The sequence below is a fragment of the Dendropsophus ebraccatus genome, chromosome 3 (assembly GCF_027789765.1).
Source record: "Dendropsophus ebraccatus isolate aDenEbr1 chromosome 3, aDenEbr1.pat, whole genome shotgun sequence".
In the NCBI taxonomy this organism is placed as follows: domain Eukaryota; kingdom Metazoa; phylum Chordata; class Amphibia; order Anura; family Hylidae; genus Dendropsophus; species Dendropsophus ebraccatus.
Genome location: NC_091456.1, coordinates 51,877,557 through 51,896,271, shown reverse-complemented (window position 1 = coordinate 51,896,271; position 18,715 = coordinate 51,877,557). Strand labels below are relative to the sequence as shown.

At 41.4% G+C, this 18,715-nt stretch overlaps 1 protein-coding gene across 3 annotated transcripts in view; it reads left to right on the top strand.

The window, feature by feature from the left end:
• AOPEP (aminopeptidase O (putative)) overlaps positions 1-18,715 on the top strand; it is a 310,178-nt gene that overhangs the window by 7,628 nt on the left and 283,835 nt on the right. For all 3 annotated transcript variants that reach the window (XM_069961757.1, XM_069961756.1, XM_069961758.1), the window contains exon 2: positions 17,591-18,370. In XM_069961757.1, coding sequence (XP_069817858.1) covers positions 17,622-18,370 — 749 coding nt within the window. In that variant the 5' untranslated portion in view covers positions 17,591-17,621. The remainder of the gene's footprint in view (positions 1-17,590; positions 18,371-18,715) is intronic.

The window sequence follows — 18,715 nt, the reverse complement described above, 5'->3', positions numbered from 1 at the left end:
AGCCAAAGCCAGGATTGGATTTGAAAAGAGGAGAAATCTTAGTCTTTCGTTTATGACCCCTTCCCTATTTATGGTCTGTCCCTGGCATTGGCTTCAAAAATCTGTCAGATAAATCTGCCTGTGTAAACGCACCATTAGAAGTCTGCTGCTCCACCCCAGGTGCTAGAAAAAGGTTGATCCAGTCCTGGGAAACTAGGAGAAGTTTCCTAGGACTGGATCCATCTTTTTCCAGCACCTGGAGAGGAGCAGCATGGAGCAGAGCAGACTTCAAAGTCTGATGAGCAAAATACAGATAGATTTTATTAAATAAGCTCCATAGATTGTTAGAACCTAAAATATATTTGTGAGGAACATTTATAAAAGTCATATGAAAAGTCAATTAAAAAATTTTGAAAGATTTTTTTTAAAGCCGGAGTTGGAGTCTGTACAATTTTTTTCTGACTTTGACTCCAGCCAAAACTAGCCCTGACTCCGACTCCACTGCCCCGATTATAACACTTTTTTATTTTTTCACCTAGGGGGCTGTATGGGGCGTCATTTTTTGCTACATGATCTCTAGTATCTCTAAGTATCATATTTGTATTTATTGGACATATTGATCACTTTTTATTGAGATAAATATATATTAATTGTTATTCAATTTTTTTTACCGTTTTTAGTTATGCCATTCACTGTGCAGGAACAATATTGTTTAATTTGAATAGATTGGACAATTGCGCACGCTATGGTATATAATATATTTATTTTATTACTTTTACATGTTTTATTAATGGGAAAGGGAGTGATTTAGACTTATTGGGAGGGTATGACATTTTTAAAAACTTTTTTTTACTATTTTTTTTTATACATATACTTTTTAAGTCTCTCTAGGGGACTATTATATGCAATCATTAGATTGGATACACTGATCAATGTTATGCCATAACATGGCATTAATCAGTGTTATCTGTGGTCTTCTAATAGAGCCTGACAGAGTCAGACTCAATAAGAAGATTGGGGATCCAGCTGCACAGAGGTAAGTAGCATGTCTCCTGTATTCAGGGAAACTGTTTGGGACCCCTGCAATCACACTGTGGGGGTCCTAAACGGTAAGTGACAGGAGTGGCCCCGTGACACCGGGGTCATACTCAGTGCTCGCTCGCTTCATATCGCTATACCCCGGCAGGACGTCTATTTATGCCCGTTTTAGGGGAAGCCCAGCCTATGGGGCTTAAAGAGTCACTGATATATATATATATATATATATATATATATATATATATATATATAATTTTTTATTTTTATTTATTTTTTTTTTTTTTGCAGAAATCAATAGTCCAGGCGATTTTAAGAAACTTTGTAATTGGGTTTATTAGCCAAATCTGCCATTATCTGCATGTAAAAAGCCTTTTCCCAGGTCCCCCCCTCCTTCCTCTTTTTCATCCACTCCAAAAAATCTGAAAATTGTGACTTGTTGCAGGAGACGTACCCTGTCTGTTCTAGGGAGAGGGGAGGGGGGAGGAGGAAGGAGGGAGTTAGCCGGCAGCAGAAAGCAGATAACAGAGGATTACAGGCACGGAGCTGGGTGACAGCTGTAATCAGAGCTCAGACAGGTCACTGGTGATGGTCAGAAGAGATAACGGGTGAGGGATTTGTAGATTAACTCTTTGTTGTCCTGTTTTGGTCTTTTCTTTAGCTCTCCATAGGAGAACAATGAAGACAGGGGAGAGAGCTTCAAACTGCTTTTTCATGATAAAAATGGCTAATATTTTTTGGCTAATAATTTTTTTGCTAATAAACCTAATTACAAAGTTTCTTAAAATCGCCTGGACTATTGATTTCTGCAAAAAAAAAAAAAAATTCACAACAGTGACACTTTAACCCCTTAACGACAAAGGGTGTATAGGTACGCCCTATTGCCGGTAAGGGCGTTCAGAGCTCTGAACCGCGGCGGTCCCGGGTGCCGCTTGTAGCCCGGGACCGTAGGTATTAGGTATGATCGCCGTGCCCGCTAATACAGTAATCAGATGCAGCTGTCAAACATGACAGCTGCATCCTAATACTGGATCCAGCGTCTCCCTGGTGTCTAGTGGCGGAGATCGCTCCTCCGGGATGTTATCCCGGAGGAGCGATCTCTGTTTCTGAAGCCGGCCGGGGACCGCTCCAAGATGGCGCCGTCCCCGACTCTGCACTCGTTTACTTCCGGCTGCAGCAGCCGAAAGCAAACGAGTGCCGATCTCATGGATCTCTGCAGCATATCTATGCTCCAGAGATCTCAATGAGAGATCAAAGTGTATATACTAGAAGTCCTCCAGGGGGGCTTCTAGTATAAGTGTAAAAAAAAAAAATATATAGTGTTGTTGTCAATAAAAAGCCCCCTCCCCTAATAAAAGTCTGAATCACCCCCCTTTTCCCAGGTTATAAATAAAAGTAAACAAATAAATAAATAAATAAATAAACAAACAAACAAACATGTTTGCTCGCCGCGTCCGTAATCGCCCGAACTATTAATTAATTACATTCCTGATCTCGTACGGTAAACGGCGTCAGCGCAAAAAAATCCCAAAGTGCAAAATTGCGCATTTTTGGTCGCATCAAATCCAGAAAAATTGTAATAAAAAGCGATCAAAAAGTCGTATATGGGCAATCAAGGTACCGATAGAAAGATCACATCATGGCGCAAAAAATGACACCTGACACAGCCCCATAGACCAAAGGATAAAAGCGCTATAAGCCTGGGAATGGAGCGGTTTTAAGTGACGTATATTTGTTGACAATGGTTTGAATTTTTTACAGGCCATCCGATACAATATAAGTTATACATGTTATATATCGTTTTAATCGTAAGGAACTTGCGAGGAACTTGCATAACAAGTCAATTTTTACCCTAGGGCGAATGGCGTAAAAACACATTTCCCCCAAATAAACAAAATGCTTTTTTTTTTCAATTTCACCACACTTTGAATTTTTTTCTGGTTTCGCAGTGTACTTTATGCAAAAATTCAGCCTGTCATTGCAAAGTACAATTAGTGACGCAAAAAATAAGGGCTCATGTGGGTTTCTAGGTGGAAAAATGCAAGTGCTATGACCTTTGATGCACAAGGAGGAAAAAACAAAACGCAAAAATCGAAATAGGCTCTGTCCTTAAGGGGTTAAATGTATGCCAGTGGTTTTTAGGGTGTAAACCCACACACCGTATACGCAGCAGATACGCAACAAATACGCAGCAGATTTGTTGGTACAGATTTGATGCTGTGTTCAGTTATTTAGATCTAATCTGCTGCGAGTTTGCTGCGTATCGCAGCAGTAAATACGCTGCATATACGGTGTGTGGGTTTATACCCTTAAAGGGAACCAACCAGCACAATTTTTCTGATTAAGTTCCCAGAAGCGTCTAAAGGCCCTAATACACGGAACAATTATGAGCCGTATTCGGCCGATAATCATCCTGTGTAAGGGCGGGTTCAGACTACGGAATTCTCGTGCATAAATTTCGAGGAATTCCGTCGCTCGTACACGCTCACGGCCGCGCGCCTTTCCACCAACTCCATAGACACCATTCTATGGGCCGGCTGACTCCGCATTCCGCCGGCCCATAGAATGGTGTCTATGGAGCTGGCGGAAAGGCGCACGGCCATGAGTGCCTACAGGCAACGGAATTCCGTAGAATTTATCTGCGAGAATTCCGTAGTCCATTAGACTAACAGTGGTGTCTCTTCCTCTGTGATACTGTAATAGTAATTACCACTGGGTCGACCCAATCTCAGGTTCACAGACCTGTAGATCCTTCTGTTATTTGGAATATATTTTGATGGGATCTCAGCAGTCGAACCCCCAGTGACCAGACCTGTCCTATGAAATAGATGGGAATACCCCTTTAAAAATACTGAACATAGCCTCAAGGGGGTATACTTACCAAAACATGTCTGCTTTATTCCAGTAACATATGGCTGTAGCTAGGGCTGAACGATTTTTTGCTAATTATGATGGGTGTAATAATAGAGCAGTATTGGGAGTAGTAGTTTCAGGAGTGGGGGTTGTAGCAATAGTAGTGAGAGACGTATAAGCAGTAGTATCAGGAGTGGGGGTTGTAGCAATAGTAGTGAGAGACGTATAAGTAGTAGTATCAGGAGTGGGGGAAGTAGCAATGGTAGAGGGAGCGGTGGGGGTAGTAGTGGGAGCAGTATGGGCAGTAGTAGTATCAGGAGTGGGTGACATATACACAGGGAGAGAGTGGGCGGCAGCAGAGACAATTTCCAGCAGTGTTGTGCATGTACCAGGGACAGCACGGATTGGGCCCTCCCATGTGCTGATACACCTCATCCGAGACCTGGTCCATCAGCTTAATCACTCCGGGCTGCCAATTGCCCAGCTACTTCTGAAGCCGTTCTCGTGGGTGCGGGCAGGCATCTTGTGGGGGGGTGTGGCGATTTTCTGGGTGCGGGCGGTCGGCAATCTTATTGGTGGGTGGGTTTATGGGGCAGGCGGCGATCTCCTCAGTGCGGGCGAGTAGTGATCTCACATGGGGGCAGATGGCGGTTGCAATGTCCTGGGTGCGGACTGGCGGCCGAGCAGGGGGCACCACTGCTTCCCCTGCAGGTCAAAGGGGACTTTTTCTTTGAAGATCAAATTTACAATATTCAAAGAAATTTAAATAGATTTTCAAAATCTAAGTGAGTTAATTGAATGAATTTAATTAATCACCTAGCCCTAGCTGTAGCATTGTTGTACAATAAAATGCTCAAACAAAAACACACAAAATGCACCCAGACGGAAATGTCAGATTCCTACAAAATGCTGCATGCAGTTATTTAAATGGTTGCCGTTATAGTCTGGTTAGACACCAGCTCTTGCCACATGAGGGTGTAGCGCTGCTGTCACACAATGCACTGTTTTTTTAAAACTGCCAGTACAGTTTTCAAACCAAAGCCAGAAGTGGATCCAGCAAGATGCAGAAGTATAAAAAACTTCGGTGTGTGACGACTGCCCTATAAAGGATCTAAGAGGCTACTTTTGGTTAGTGTAGCGTTGAGAGATTAGCTTGCTCATTTGACAGACTTTGAAAGGAGGGCAATTATTGGCCTGAGAGAAGAAGGTAGGCCGTTTTGACAAATTGTGATAAACCTGGACTTGAACAATACTGTCTTTAGCAACAAAACCAGTATGAAAACCTCCTGGAGAGCACTTATTATTCTTGCTATAGAGATACTATTTGGGGGCTGTACAGAAGGGCCTAATACTATATGGGCGCTGCACAGAGGGGCGTAATACTATATGGAGACTGCACAGAGCTTTGCCTAATATTATATGTGAACACAGAGGGAGGCCTGATACTATACTACTGAGAAAACTTTGGTACTGTAATTTTCATCACTACTACCATCTGTAAAAAGAAATTAAGTCGATGTCAGCCATTTAACTATATAGTTGCCACAATAAATAGTGATTGAGGAATCTATATAGTAAAATAGTTTCATTAGTGTCTCTAGGGGTCGTTGCAGCCGGAGGCCTTCTTTAGGCTTCTGTGCCTGCCTTCACAAACCTGCTAGTAGAGTGCAGATCATGCAATATTGTTACTAATATACAAAGCTCCTAGGGGGGAACAAAAAAGTTTTTATTAAAAATAAACTGTCCAAACTATTAAAATATAGGGGGAGATTTATCAAACATGGTGTAAAGTGAAACTGGCTCAGTTGCCCCTAGCAACCAATCAGATTCCACCTTTCATTTTCCAAAGAGTCTGTGAGGAATGAAAGGTGGAACCTGATTGGTTGCTAGGGGCAACAGCCAGTTTCACTTTACACCATGTTTGATAAATCTCCCCCATAATGTTACTGGTCCTGCTCAGAAAAAAAACTAATAAAAAGTGATCAGTTAGTCCTACATGAAAATTGAAAGTCAGTTTTACAAAAAAAATAAAATCTATGGATCTTAGCACATGGTCATAACATGGTGATGTGCAGGTCTTTTTTTGTTCATAACTGTACTGACCAGATCACTGTTTACAAAGTAAGAAATAGTTTGATTTGGTGTACGCTAACAGAAAAGGTCTGCATTAGAGATAAATGAGCCGGCCTTCGGGTTCTTACAAACCTGAACTAGCGGCTTCTGATTCCTGTTTTCTGCCTGCTCCGTGGAGAGGGCGGATACAGACCGAAGACCACCTGGAAAAGTGGGATGCAGCCTATGTCCTACAGCTGTATCCCAGTTTTCCCAGGCGGTCCTCAGGCTGTATCCACCCTCTCCATGGAGCGGGCAGGCAGCGGGCATTAGAAGCCAATAGTTCAGATTCGCTCAAACCGAACCTCAGCCGGCTCGCTAATCTCTGGTCCGCATACCCATTGCACCTGAAAAATGTGTAACAAAAATAAATGCTGGTTTTCAAGACAAATGTAGCCTAAATCCCCTATTACACTGGGCGATTCAGAGGAGCAAATGATCAACGACCTGTCAGGTCAGCACTCGCTTGCTCCTCGTTCCCCACTTGGGAAGAGCCGGGGGCTGCGATCGCTAGATTATCTGGGCATCCCATTGCCCACCTACATCATTGAGCTTTCAACATGTTGAAAGACAACGATCAGCCGACATTGTGCATGTCGGCTGATCGGTGTCTTCTATTACACGAGACGATTTTCGTCAGTAACGGCTGATAATTGCTTTGTGTAATAGCGCCTTAATAAAATGAATGATGCCACATGTTGTTAGAGAACACTTTTATATATATATATATATATATTATACGTTGTACTAAAGTAAGAAGCTGTGAATTCTCTACTCTACTATAATAACATAGTTGTAGACATGTTTATTGATATAACTTAACAGTCTACCACAGGATCTGGTCACAGCAAAAACAGTAGAGGGCTTCAAAACAGGGCTAGACAAGTTCTTAGACCAAAATAATATAAATGCATATGTATAGAACCTATCACCCCTCCCCCTTCCCTGTATCTATCCCCTCCTTGGTTGAACTTGACGGGACATGTGTCTTTTTTCAACCGTATTAACTATGTAACTATGTAACTTATTGGGCAGAATTAATCAGTGGTTTTTGTGCAGGTCCCGTAAAATTGTTTAAAATTTAGTTTTGTCTAAAAACTGGAGTGTGTTGCACATATATTTGCAACTTTCTTGCACTGGTTTTCTGGTGGTAGCTTTGATAAATTCCCCCTATAGTGTACAGATATTCAGTACAAATTGGCTTGATTTCATTATAGTAATTGCATTTTTTGTTTTTGTACTGATTACTGTTAGATATTAGCCTGTCACAATGCTTTTACTGTAGTAATAGCTGTATTTTTAGATCAGGAAGACTAAAGCTGCCATTTATTTTCTTATACAAGTACATTGGTACCTTAGTTTAAGAGTAACTTGGTTTAAGAGCATTTTGGTTTAAGAGCTCCCAGTTTTTCAAAATTGTGACTTGGTTTAAGAGCATTGCTTTGGTTTAAGAGCTCCCTGTATTGGGTGGGAGGGCGAATGGAGGAGGGGCATGGTCTGCATAGCGGGGTCTACAGCACTGTACTCTGACCCAGGAAGTCTCCATCACCTTCCAAATCATAGCAGATCCACTTCAGGCTGGGGCTTGCATCAGGGGACAGGACGGTGGAGGTAATCTCTTCATAGCTGTAACCCCTCTCTCCCCGGACAGAGAGTGCTGCATGTATGTGCCCACATCTGCCCTGCTCATTCCTTCATCCTCCCTGCAGTCTCTGTCAGCCCCATCCTCTCCATTACTGTACAGTAACTTATAATATCACATATTCTGCTGTTTCTGAATGTTTGTTTCATCTGTTTTACATATTATTCAGAATAATAAATTATAATTTTTGGGATGTGGAACCAATTGTCTGCATTTCTATGATTTCTTATGGGAAAATTTGCTTTGGTTTAAGAGTAGATTTGGATTACAAGCACGGTCCCGGAACGAATTATGCTCGTAATCCAAGGCACCACTGTACATAGCATTGTGTAATTGATGTGCTCTTGTGGTATGATCTGTGGACACTAGATGGCGGGTGAATTGTATGTATTTGTTTTGATTCATACAAAAGTTCTTGTCACTATTTTTTTTTCTCCAAAAATAGTTTATGTAGTTATATTTATAAGACCCTTAATGAACAGCTACATTTCAGGAGTCTTTACCATTGTGGCCAAAGGCCCATTTTTCAAATCTGACCTCTCTAGCTTTATGTGCTAATAACTTGGTCACACTTTCTCTTATGCAAGTAATTCTGAGAATTTGGGACACATTGTTACTGTACTTTGTTAGTGGTAGATTTTAGTTCACATCTTGAGAATCTAAGTGTACAAATGTACATGAAAAATTGAAAACCTTTGCATTTTTTTATTTGGAATTATCTGCTTGTAAGAAAGATCATTATGCCAAATAAATTGGTTAATAATTCACATGTACTCTATTTACAGGACTTGGAAAGCTAGCAGCAAGTTTTCACATATTCATGAAAAATTCCAAATTAATTTCTAAAGTGAATTTGAGAAGCCTGTTTGCCAGAAACCCCCATTAATCACCCAATTTTAAAAACTGCACCACTCCAAGGATTCACAACAGGATTTAAGAACATTGTTAACCCTTTAGGTGGTTCACATAAATCAAAGCCAAATGGAGGGTAAATTCAAAAGTTTTTTTTTTTTTTTTGTAATTTGTATATATATTACACTGAATCAGCATTTTTAGAACCCTCCCATGTGTGGCCATAGTGCGCTAACTCATACACAAGCCTCAGAAATAAAGGTGTGCCCTGAGGATTAGATAAGAAACACCCCCAGTGGACTCCATTTTGGAAACTACACCCCTCAAGGAATTCATCTAGGGAGATAGTGAGCTTATGGCCCTTCACAAATGTTTCATAGAATTTATTGGCATTTGGCTGTGAAAATGAAAAATGACAGTTTTTATAATGTAATTTCAATTTAGGGTAGCTTCACACGTACTGTATTGTAGCTCATTTTCTGCTGTTGATCCGCAGCAGATTTGCCTAAATGAATGAACACAGCATCAAATCTGCACCATCAAATCTGCTGCAGATCCGCAGCTGATTTTACAGTGCGGATTTAATGCAATCTCCTGAGCACAGCAGTACCCCATATGTAAATATAAACTCCTGTTAAGGCAGGGCTCAGAAGGGAAGGAGTACCATTTTATATTTTGCTGGAACCATTTTTGGGCACCTTGCCCATTTTTAGATAATACACCCCTCAAAAAATTTATCTAAGGGTGATGGGTGCATTTAGACCTCACAAATGTTGGAGAAAAGTTCTTGGCCTTGGGTCATAAACGTGCTCAGCATGAGTCTGAGAATTGCAAAGCTTTGACAGCCCTGCAGTTCCTGACACAAACGGTGGCAACAGAGGGGCCCACGTGACTCATTAGTGCTGCCCCTTAACAAAATTATATATAAAGAAAAAAACTATAAATTTAGTTTTATTAAGTTATACTACAAAGTAATATCATTTTAATAAAGCAATGTATTAGCAAAAAAAGAGATCGATTTCAGTTTAGCTGGTTGAGGTTGAACCGCTGCAACCTTTGGTACCACAAGGTTGCTGGGGGCTGGTTAGAGCTTGCTACCTTAAAGGAGAAGTACGGCGGATTATAAAATCCGGCAGTGGCTGGGGGGGGAATTGATTACAAGTACTAACTTACCTCTCCCCGTGCTCGCGGTGGGACCGGACGCAGGCTTTTCCCTTGAGTTGTAATTACGTCAGGGGGGGGGGGGGGGGAAGGCTTATCTCGGCTGATGGACTGGCCGCTCAGCCAATCAGTGACAGTCGATCAACTAAATCGTTGTGTGTCAGCTTCGAAGAGCCTGGTGGGGGTCCCGGGCCCGGTCCTGCCATTCACCGCAAGCACAGGGAGAGGTAAGTTAGTACTTGTAATCAATTCCCCCTCTGCCAGATTTTATAATCCACTGGACTTCTTTAATTTAAAGGGTTGCTTATCATTCTTCTGTGACACTGTGCCCCATTATGTTTAACAGTTTATTTGCAGACTAGATGATGACTAATAAGGAAATGTTATGGCAGTCTCTATTGCTTCAATTACCTTATGTACCCGTACCATTTTCAAGCTTTTGACTTATTAATTGCTTTGTCTTTGATTGTCTCCTCAGAGATGTCTCAAGTGCTGCTTCCTATATTTAGTTAGCGTGAGCTCAGCTTTAAGTCAATATTTATGACGCAGGGGGTGATTAGAAAGAATGTATAAGCTCAAACATTTAGGCTTTCATTGCTATATTTCTGTACGTTACCATAAATCATTTATGCTATTGCTTTTTGTGACTGGGAAAGCCTTTTTAAGTGTATTAGTAGATCCACCTCATTCATTAAGAAACTTTGCCTGGACATTCAGTTTAAATTCTTCTTACTGATTTTTTTTTCTGGAAAAAACGTCTGATATGTCTTAGCTACAGTACATGCCAGTTAGTAAATCACATAGAAATAGGTCAGCACTAGGTTAAACGGAGATAAATCCTTGGTTTTAGGGTACGTTCACAATTACCGGATCCGCAGCTGATTTTCTGCTGCAGATCCGCAGCAGATTTCATTTAAATGAATGAACACAGCATTAAATCTGCACCATCAAATCTGCTGCGGATCCTGTAGGTGTGAACGCACCCTTAGACTATGTTCACACTACGTATATTTCAGTCAGTATATTTCAGTCAGTATTGCAACCACAACCAGGAGTGGATTAAAAACACAGAAAGGCTCTGTTCACACAATGTTGAAATTGAGTGGATGGCCGCCATTTAATGGTAAATATTTGCTGTTATTTTAAAACAACGGCTGTTATATTGAAATAATGGCCGTTATTTACTGTTATATGGCGGCCATCCACTCAGTTTCACCATTGTGTGAACAGATCCTTTCTGTGTTTTTAATCCACTCCTGGTTTTGGTTGCAATACTGACTGAAATATACATATACTGACTGAAATATATGTAGTGTGAACATAGCATTAGAGTGAATAATGTGTCACTGCTACTAAAAAACTTTAAAGCACGGCGTCACAGACGGTAGGGGGTTTTGTCACGCTGGGGGCGGGTGGGCCCACCTCCAGTGCTTCAAGCCAGGCCGGTGCCCAGGAATAGTATGGCACCATGGCCTGGAAGCAGGCCATGGTTAAAAAGAAACCGGCACCGGCATCCCTGTGCCAGTCTGTTCACATAAAAAACCTAAAGCGATGTACCCGATGGTGCTTTACCATTTCCTAGAGACATGTGGAAGGTTCTGAGACCCCTATTGATTACTAGAATCAGCAGGGAAAACTGCTCAGCTACACTTATCTTTCTCTGTCTCTCTCTGTTTGCTACAGGAGACAGATTCTATTGTACGTCTGTAAAGCCACTCTCCTGCAGCAACAACATAGTGAGAGAAGCGCTTGGTTAATGACTTCTCCCAGCTCATTCTAGCAATAATTGGGGGTTTCAGCACCAAGACTTTAGCCGTTTAAGACTTTTTGCATGTCTGCTTGACATATATTATTATTGTCTATAAATAAAGCTAATATTGTCTTGTGTCACTCAGTTTTTGTAAGCCAAAACCAGGAGTGGAACCTATATAAAATAAAATAAAAACACTTGAAAAACTTGTACCTTTCCTGTACATTGGGCTCTTGGTTTTGGCATGCAAATACTGAGCCTAATACGGCTGCTCTGTAAACCAGCTTAGGCTGTGCTGCTTCTTGTTACTGAGCTTTCTGAGGGCTGTCCTTGGAATAGATAATTTAATGTATGTGCCTTCAATAATTGATTTTATGACACTGTTTTACTATTTGAAAGGATGTTATACTAAGATTACAGCAGTCATGGTTGATTAAAAGATTAATATTTAATTTGATTACCATCCTGGTCCTGCCCTTAGATTCTTTTACTCATGTTCTTGCTTGTAAAACAATGTGAGTCTGACACATTAGTAGCATGTGATGGCAATGCATCGTAGTATGGCTGCATACTCCATTCCCACTCATTACAACAGGACTGTTTTCCATGTAATGTGTATAGGAGCCTCTTATTATATAAAAAGGACCAGGCAGTTTGTTTTCAACATGCCCGATCCTAAGATAATAAGAAGGGAAATACTAAAAGGGCAGACGATGGACCCAGTGGTCTTTTTCTGCCGACAATCTTCTATGTTTCTATGATCCTTTTGTTTAGTATGGAGATAACCCATTGCTAGGAGTGTATGCCAGTGGCTTATTCCCCTCTTCACATTCAGAATACTTTGATGTGATGGTAATAAAATCAAATCATAAACTGATATATATATATAAATATAAAGTGATATTTATATAAATATAAAGTGATATAAAAATCAAGGTGGCAGTACAATGATCAGGAACATTTTAGGTTACTTTTAGGTTAACTTTTAGTAGTTATTTCCTAAACAAACCAAAGTGTTAGGCCCCATTTATCATATTTAGGTCTTCTGTTGGAGGTGTAAGAGCAGGGAATTCTCCTGTATATTGTTATATACAGCACCCGGGACAAGGTTGCCCAATACGACCACTGTGTGCGGAAGCCTCTGCAGAGAGCGTGGTTATTGCTATCACTGCTCACCGCTATCAGTGCTAGAACCACTAACAGAACAAGAAATATATTTAGTGATATAGTGAGCTTTATAACCTCATACCCACAGGTGTTATCCAGAACTTAATGCACATTAGGTGGTGAAAAGTGAAATCTGCAATTTTTCAAGAGGCATTATTTCATCTTTAAACTAAGTGTTTCCATTAATGTAGCTGCAAGAGTGTTTGTTTTTGTGGGTCGTGTTAGATTTTTATTAATGGTACTATATAGTGTATTAAAAAAAAAAATAATAAATTAAAGGGCAGAGGTGTTGAGCAAGCAGAAATTCCACAAATTTTTCAGTTTTGCTAAAAACTGTTGTGTTCTCCTTGTGATTATTTGTGAATGACGTTTTAAAGCGAATGTACCACTAGGTACGTCGCTTTGTGTTTTTTACATGAACAGACTGGCGTCAGAGCGGGGGTGCCGGTGCCATGGTGCTTTTTTTCGACCACTGTCTGGTTCCCATGCACCGTGCCGGTCTATTCCAGAGCACTCGCGTATACTTGGGGAGACGGCACTCTGTAGTGGTGGTGCTTGTGGCGGGGCAGCATCCCAGAAGTAGCAGTGAGAAGAATCCCGGCACTCACCAAGTTGAGTTATGCTTGTTTATTCAGTGCAAAACATCACAATGTACAGGAGGACGCATTTTGGCATATAGCCTTCATCAGCTTCATCAGCTCCAGGAGCTGATGAAGGCTATATGCCGAAACGTGTCCTCCTGTACATTATGATGTTTTGCACTGAAGTACTGGGGGTGGGCCCGCTGGCCGATAGTGTGATGAACCCCTCTCCCCTCTGTGATGCGGCTCCATTAGAATCAGTGAAGCCGCGTCACATAGGAGATATCGTCACACCCCCAGTGCTTCATGCCAGGCCGGTGCACAGATATAGACAGGTGCCGTGCGCGGGAAACGGGTGATGGTTCAAAAAACGGACTGCGGCATCGGCATCCCCACACCGCGGCCGGTCTGTTCATGTAAAAAACACAAAGCGATCTACCTAATGGTACATTCGCTTTAACTTCATTCTGTTAGCCAACACAGTTACGGTGACTTCAAATGCCACATATTATCTAACTATTATTTGTTTGAAAAGAGGGCAATATAAAACGAGTTATTTTTTTCCAGCATAAAGATTTCATTCATCTGCAAAGGTATTTGGCCAGAACATGTATAGACATCAGTAAAGTATGATTAAGGACATAAAAAGTGAGCCATTATACGTCTCTTTAATGGCTCCTTACAACAGAAATGTGTGATATTCCATAAGAAAAAGAAAACATTACAAAGAGGTCAGCTGTCATAGTTCTTTCATTCTGCTGTCACCTGCGCTTATTACACAGGGTATTATACAGATCACAGGGTTCATGGAAAAACACTGTTGTGAGTAGTGCAGTATAAACAGAAGCCATTATGCTAACAGTGCATTCGGAAAATCTTCAGACCCTTTCATGGTTTTCACATTTTTATCTTGTGGCCTTCTGCTTAAATAAAAAAAATCAGGGTTTTCTCATTATTCTCCACTAAAAGGGGTTGTCCAGCAAAAATCTTTTTCTTTCAAATCAACTGGTTTTAGAAAGTTATATAGATTTGTTATTTACTTCTATTTAAAAATTTCAGGTCTTCCTATACTTATGAGAGGCTTTATGTCCTGCAGGAAACGTTTTCTTTTCAGTCCGACTCAGTGCTCTCTGCTGACACCTCTGTCCGAGAGAGGAACTGTCCAAAGCAGGAGAGGTTTTCTATGGGTATGATGCTACAAAGTTTGCACACCTGAATTTGGGATTCTTCAGCCATTGCGTCAGGTTTGTAGGTGGACAGCTATTTCCAGTTCTCTTCAGAGATGTCCTACTTGGTTCAAGTCTCTGCTCTGCACATGGGATCTTAGCAGCTTAGTCAGCGTGACCATGGCATTCATTCCCACTTCTGTTGCCTAAGGACCTTCTTCCCCTTATTACTTAGATCGGTGGGGCACACAGGGATGAAATAGATAGAGTCCTGGTTGTTTTAAATGTCATCCATTCAACAATTATGGAGGCCACGTTTCTCTTGGGAACTTTCAATGTAGCAGAATGTTTTTTTTGTACACTTCTCCAGATCTGTGCCTCCCACACACCCCTGTCTCTGAGCTCTACAGCTAGGTTTCCCCCCTCATGGCTTGGTTTTTGTTCTGATATACATTATCACACGAACCTGAACAGTCAGCATTTGAATCCCGATGCCTGGAAAAGGTGGATGCAGCCCAAGGACTGCCTGAAAAACATGGATACAGCTATAGCTGTACAACCACAGTCTATGGCTGTATCCAATAGTCAATACAGAACTGCCCTACATGTTGACTAGTACAGTGACAACCCCATACTGTTTACATTAAATCCAGTGATTGTACCTCTCTATGAACAACAAAGGCCTAACTTCATCTTTGTGGACAACAATGCTCAATTAAAGTTGCGTCTTTGGGAACTGCTTGGGTATCTCAAATGGAGTGGCTCTCACTGAATCCCATAGAAAACCTATGGTATCAGCTGAGTCTCCATGTAGAGGTTCGTAACTATTTACTGCAGAGCCTTAATGACCACAAGGTGACCCTTCAGGAACAGTGGGATTTCACGCCACAGCAGACTTTGTAGACCTGTGAACAGCATGAGAAGACGACGTCAAGCTGTGATTGATGCTCAAGGGCACATGACAGGTTATTGAGGCATTGACATATTGGTTGGGGTACACCCACCACTGTTATTGGCTTTTGTTTCAATAAATTGTTGATGAGGAAATAAATTGAGATGAGGAAATCATCATTGTATGCTTTCCAATTAAATTTCTTGATATAATATCACTGTAGTGCGAACTCTTTACATTTTTCATGAATTCCACCCGCAAGCCAAATATTCCTAACTTTTTGTGAGTAGTGTATGCGTCTGTGTATATGACAGAGAGATGGTGAAGTAGGTTGGAGATGGGGACATTACTCAGAGGGGAGGCCTCCTGTGACATCAGGGGATGATGCATTGTCTATCGAGAGAGAGCGAAGAGTTGGGAGCTGTAGACAATACACATTTTGTAGTGCTTCTACTTTCAACTTTCTCTCTGTGGTGAAAACTAGTTGCTGGTTTCTGGTGAAAAAATTGATAATTTCCAGGAGGGAATCGTACTTGATCTTAGGAAGCTTACAATAATCAACTGGGTCAAAAGTAGAAGTTGCCATTTAATATAAAGGATGGTCACTAGAAACATTAGGTCTTGCTGCTAGAACAGTGCAGTAAATTGACTATCGAGTTCCTTCTCCACTCTTGTGGATCCCTCTTTGTCATTCGGAGTCCCCAAGGAAAAGTTTGCTATTGGCCACAGCCATTTCTAGTTACACCCCTGACCGTATCTCATATTTGAGGTAAAAGTTTTTCTTATATGCTAACTATCCATGCTGCTTGCACTTATTATTAACTTACGCTGCATTCAAATAGGCCAACATAATCTTGAGTAATAGGTTCTCTTTACAAAACCATGCAAGCCCTGAACTTTAGCCATGTTCAAATATACTTGCTAAAATAACATGTCAGAAAAGTTTAGATCTTACTGAGTGGAACATGCATTATTAACACCTTAGTAATGTGAATAATTTGTCCTAAAGATATGTGGAACTTTATATGTACAGATAACGTTACAGAGTACATTGCTTGTCATTTACACAATATGCTCATCTGGAAAAATAAAACCATAAAATCTGCAGCCTCAGTTGCTTGACTTTCCAGAACAGATGCAGTAAAAGTATACCTGTTGCACACTCATAGTGCAAAACAATATTCTTAGGCCATGTTCACGCTTTTTACAGTCCGTTTTTTTCCGTCCATTTTATACAAAAAACAGATGCATTTGTGTGTATCCATTTTTCCATTTACTTCCATTATTAAAGAAAAAAGCGGATCAAAACAACCACTTTTTTTTGCATATGCTTAAAAAGGATGCCTTTTGATCCTTTTTTAAAAAAAATTTTATTCAATGGAAAAATAGATAAAAACAGATGCACACAAATACATATTTTTTTCCCTGCATAAAACAGATGTAAAATGCCGTGTGAACCTAGCCTTATATAGATCAGAAACCTATTCCCCATACCAAATGTCATTCTGGATTCAGGTGAGTGGTATTAATTGTTACAGCTGGAATTGTCATCCTGCTGCCAGTATGTAAGTGGCATCCCCCTTAACCCTCTGTGTCCCGGTGCATACATTACCGGCTTTACACTCCAGCTTCTTCGGTGGCTCCTGGCGTCTGGATGTCCTGCTCAGCCAATCAGTGCGCTGTCCTGCCACAGTGCACTGATTGGCTGAGCAGGATGTCCAGACGCTGGAAGCCATAGAACAAGCCGGAGCATGGAGCCGGTAATGTATGCCCTGGGCCGCGGGGGGTTAAGGGGGCTGCTGCTTACATACAAGTATGTAATCCTTTTGAAACTGACAGGAGGATCGCAGTTGATTTCACTGCCAACTCGCTGCATGAAATCTGATGCGATTCTGTTACGTATGAACCCACCCTAACAGTAACTTTACACACACCGTATCGCAGCGGATTTTCTGCGATACGAGCATACTGAACACAGCATCAAATCTGCACCATAAAATCTGCTGCGGATTCTGTACGTGTGAACCCACCCTAAGGGTCTGTTCACACGCACAGACTCGCTGCGTAAAACTCGCACAGAACTCGCATCAAACTCGCACGAAAGTAGCTGTGTTTTTTGTGGTGTTGAACTCGCCTGTGAAAATCATGGGAAAATCAAAACTCGCATGTAAAAATCGCACCAAACACGCAGCGAGAATACACATACATTGGCTTGATAGCAATCAGTATCACTGTGGATTTATGTGCAAGAAACTAGCAGCGATAAATACGCAGCGAGTCTGTACGTGTGAACAGACCCTAAAGAAGAATCTTACCAGAAAACTTTGTCCTTTTTCCACTTGCAGCAGATGAATTGAAAATATAACCTATATAACCAAAATGTATTTGTTCATTTTACAGATATAATGCGTCTTTCCTGCTGAAACCTGAGATGAGTGTGACACTGAGAATGGAGCCCAATACAGATGACTTACCACTGATGGCCAACACTAGTTACATTCTAGTAAAACACTACACACTAGAACTTGACGTATGCTTCGAAAGTCAGACAATAACAGGGAACATTGTCTTATTCCTTCAGCCCAACACTTCTTGTCCTTCTCAGCCAGGTGAAGGTGGCAGCGACCAGGCACCGGAGTCACGTATGTCCTTGTCACAAAGTAGTAATGAAGACTCCATTTTATATACTATAGGTGAAACAGATACTTTGGAGAAGTGTGGTCACCATGGCAACAGAAGCCATACTTTTGGGATTACTACTTCAGAGGAGCGCTGTGACAGAAGCAATGAGGGGAAGGGGGATTTTGTTCTGGTGCTGGACTGCTGTGATTTATCTGTGTCAAAGGTTGAGGAGGTGGATGTCCTGGATGTTCCTGAAAACTGCCTGACGTCTGCGCTGCCAAGTCCTGAATGTGATCAGCAGGTAACTCCGAGCCATCAGATTCCTCCTGAACTGGTGGTTTTACCTGCAAGCCGATGGAAAGAACAGTTATCCTATTACACACAGTGTGGCCGGAAACCAGGACGTGGAGAACTCCCTTTTTTTACTGACGCTTGGAGTCTGCAGATCAGCAAACGTGGAGTAAATGCGTCCACCGACTTTCCCTCTGCCATAAGGATATGGTATAAGACCATGGAAAATGGGAGGTCAGTAAAGTGGACCAAAGATCAAAGGGGAAGGTCAGTATTTGTTAAATAATGAATGGACAGCTACTGTTAACTTCTACAGATATGATAGGACTAGATTCAGCTGCCATTAACACACAGCGAATATGTCTGGCATGCCTTTTATGCCTAGCTTCAAATGTGGATCACAGGAGAGAAGGTCAGAGTTATAGCACATTGGGTTCTAACAAGATTACATGGCTTAAGCTCGGATCAAAGGGGCTGATTGCCATCCCTCTCCATTCAGACATAACACTTTAGAAGAAAAAGTATTGCAGGAAGCCCAACTCACTATACAGCTGTCTGCGTGTATTACAAGATTGGCAGATGAGGATTTGTCTGAACCTTTCTGGTTTGAGC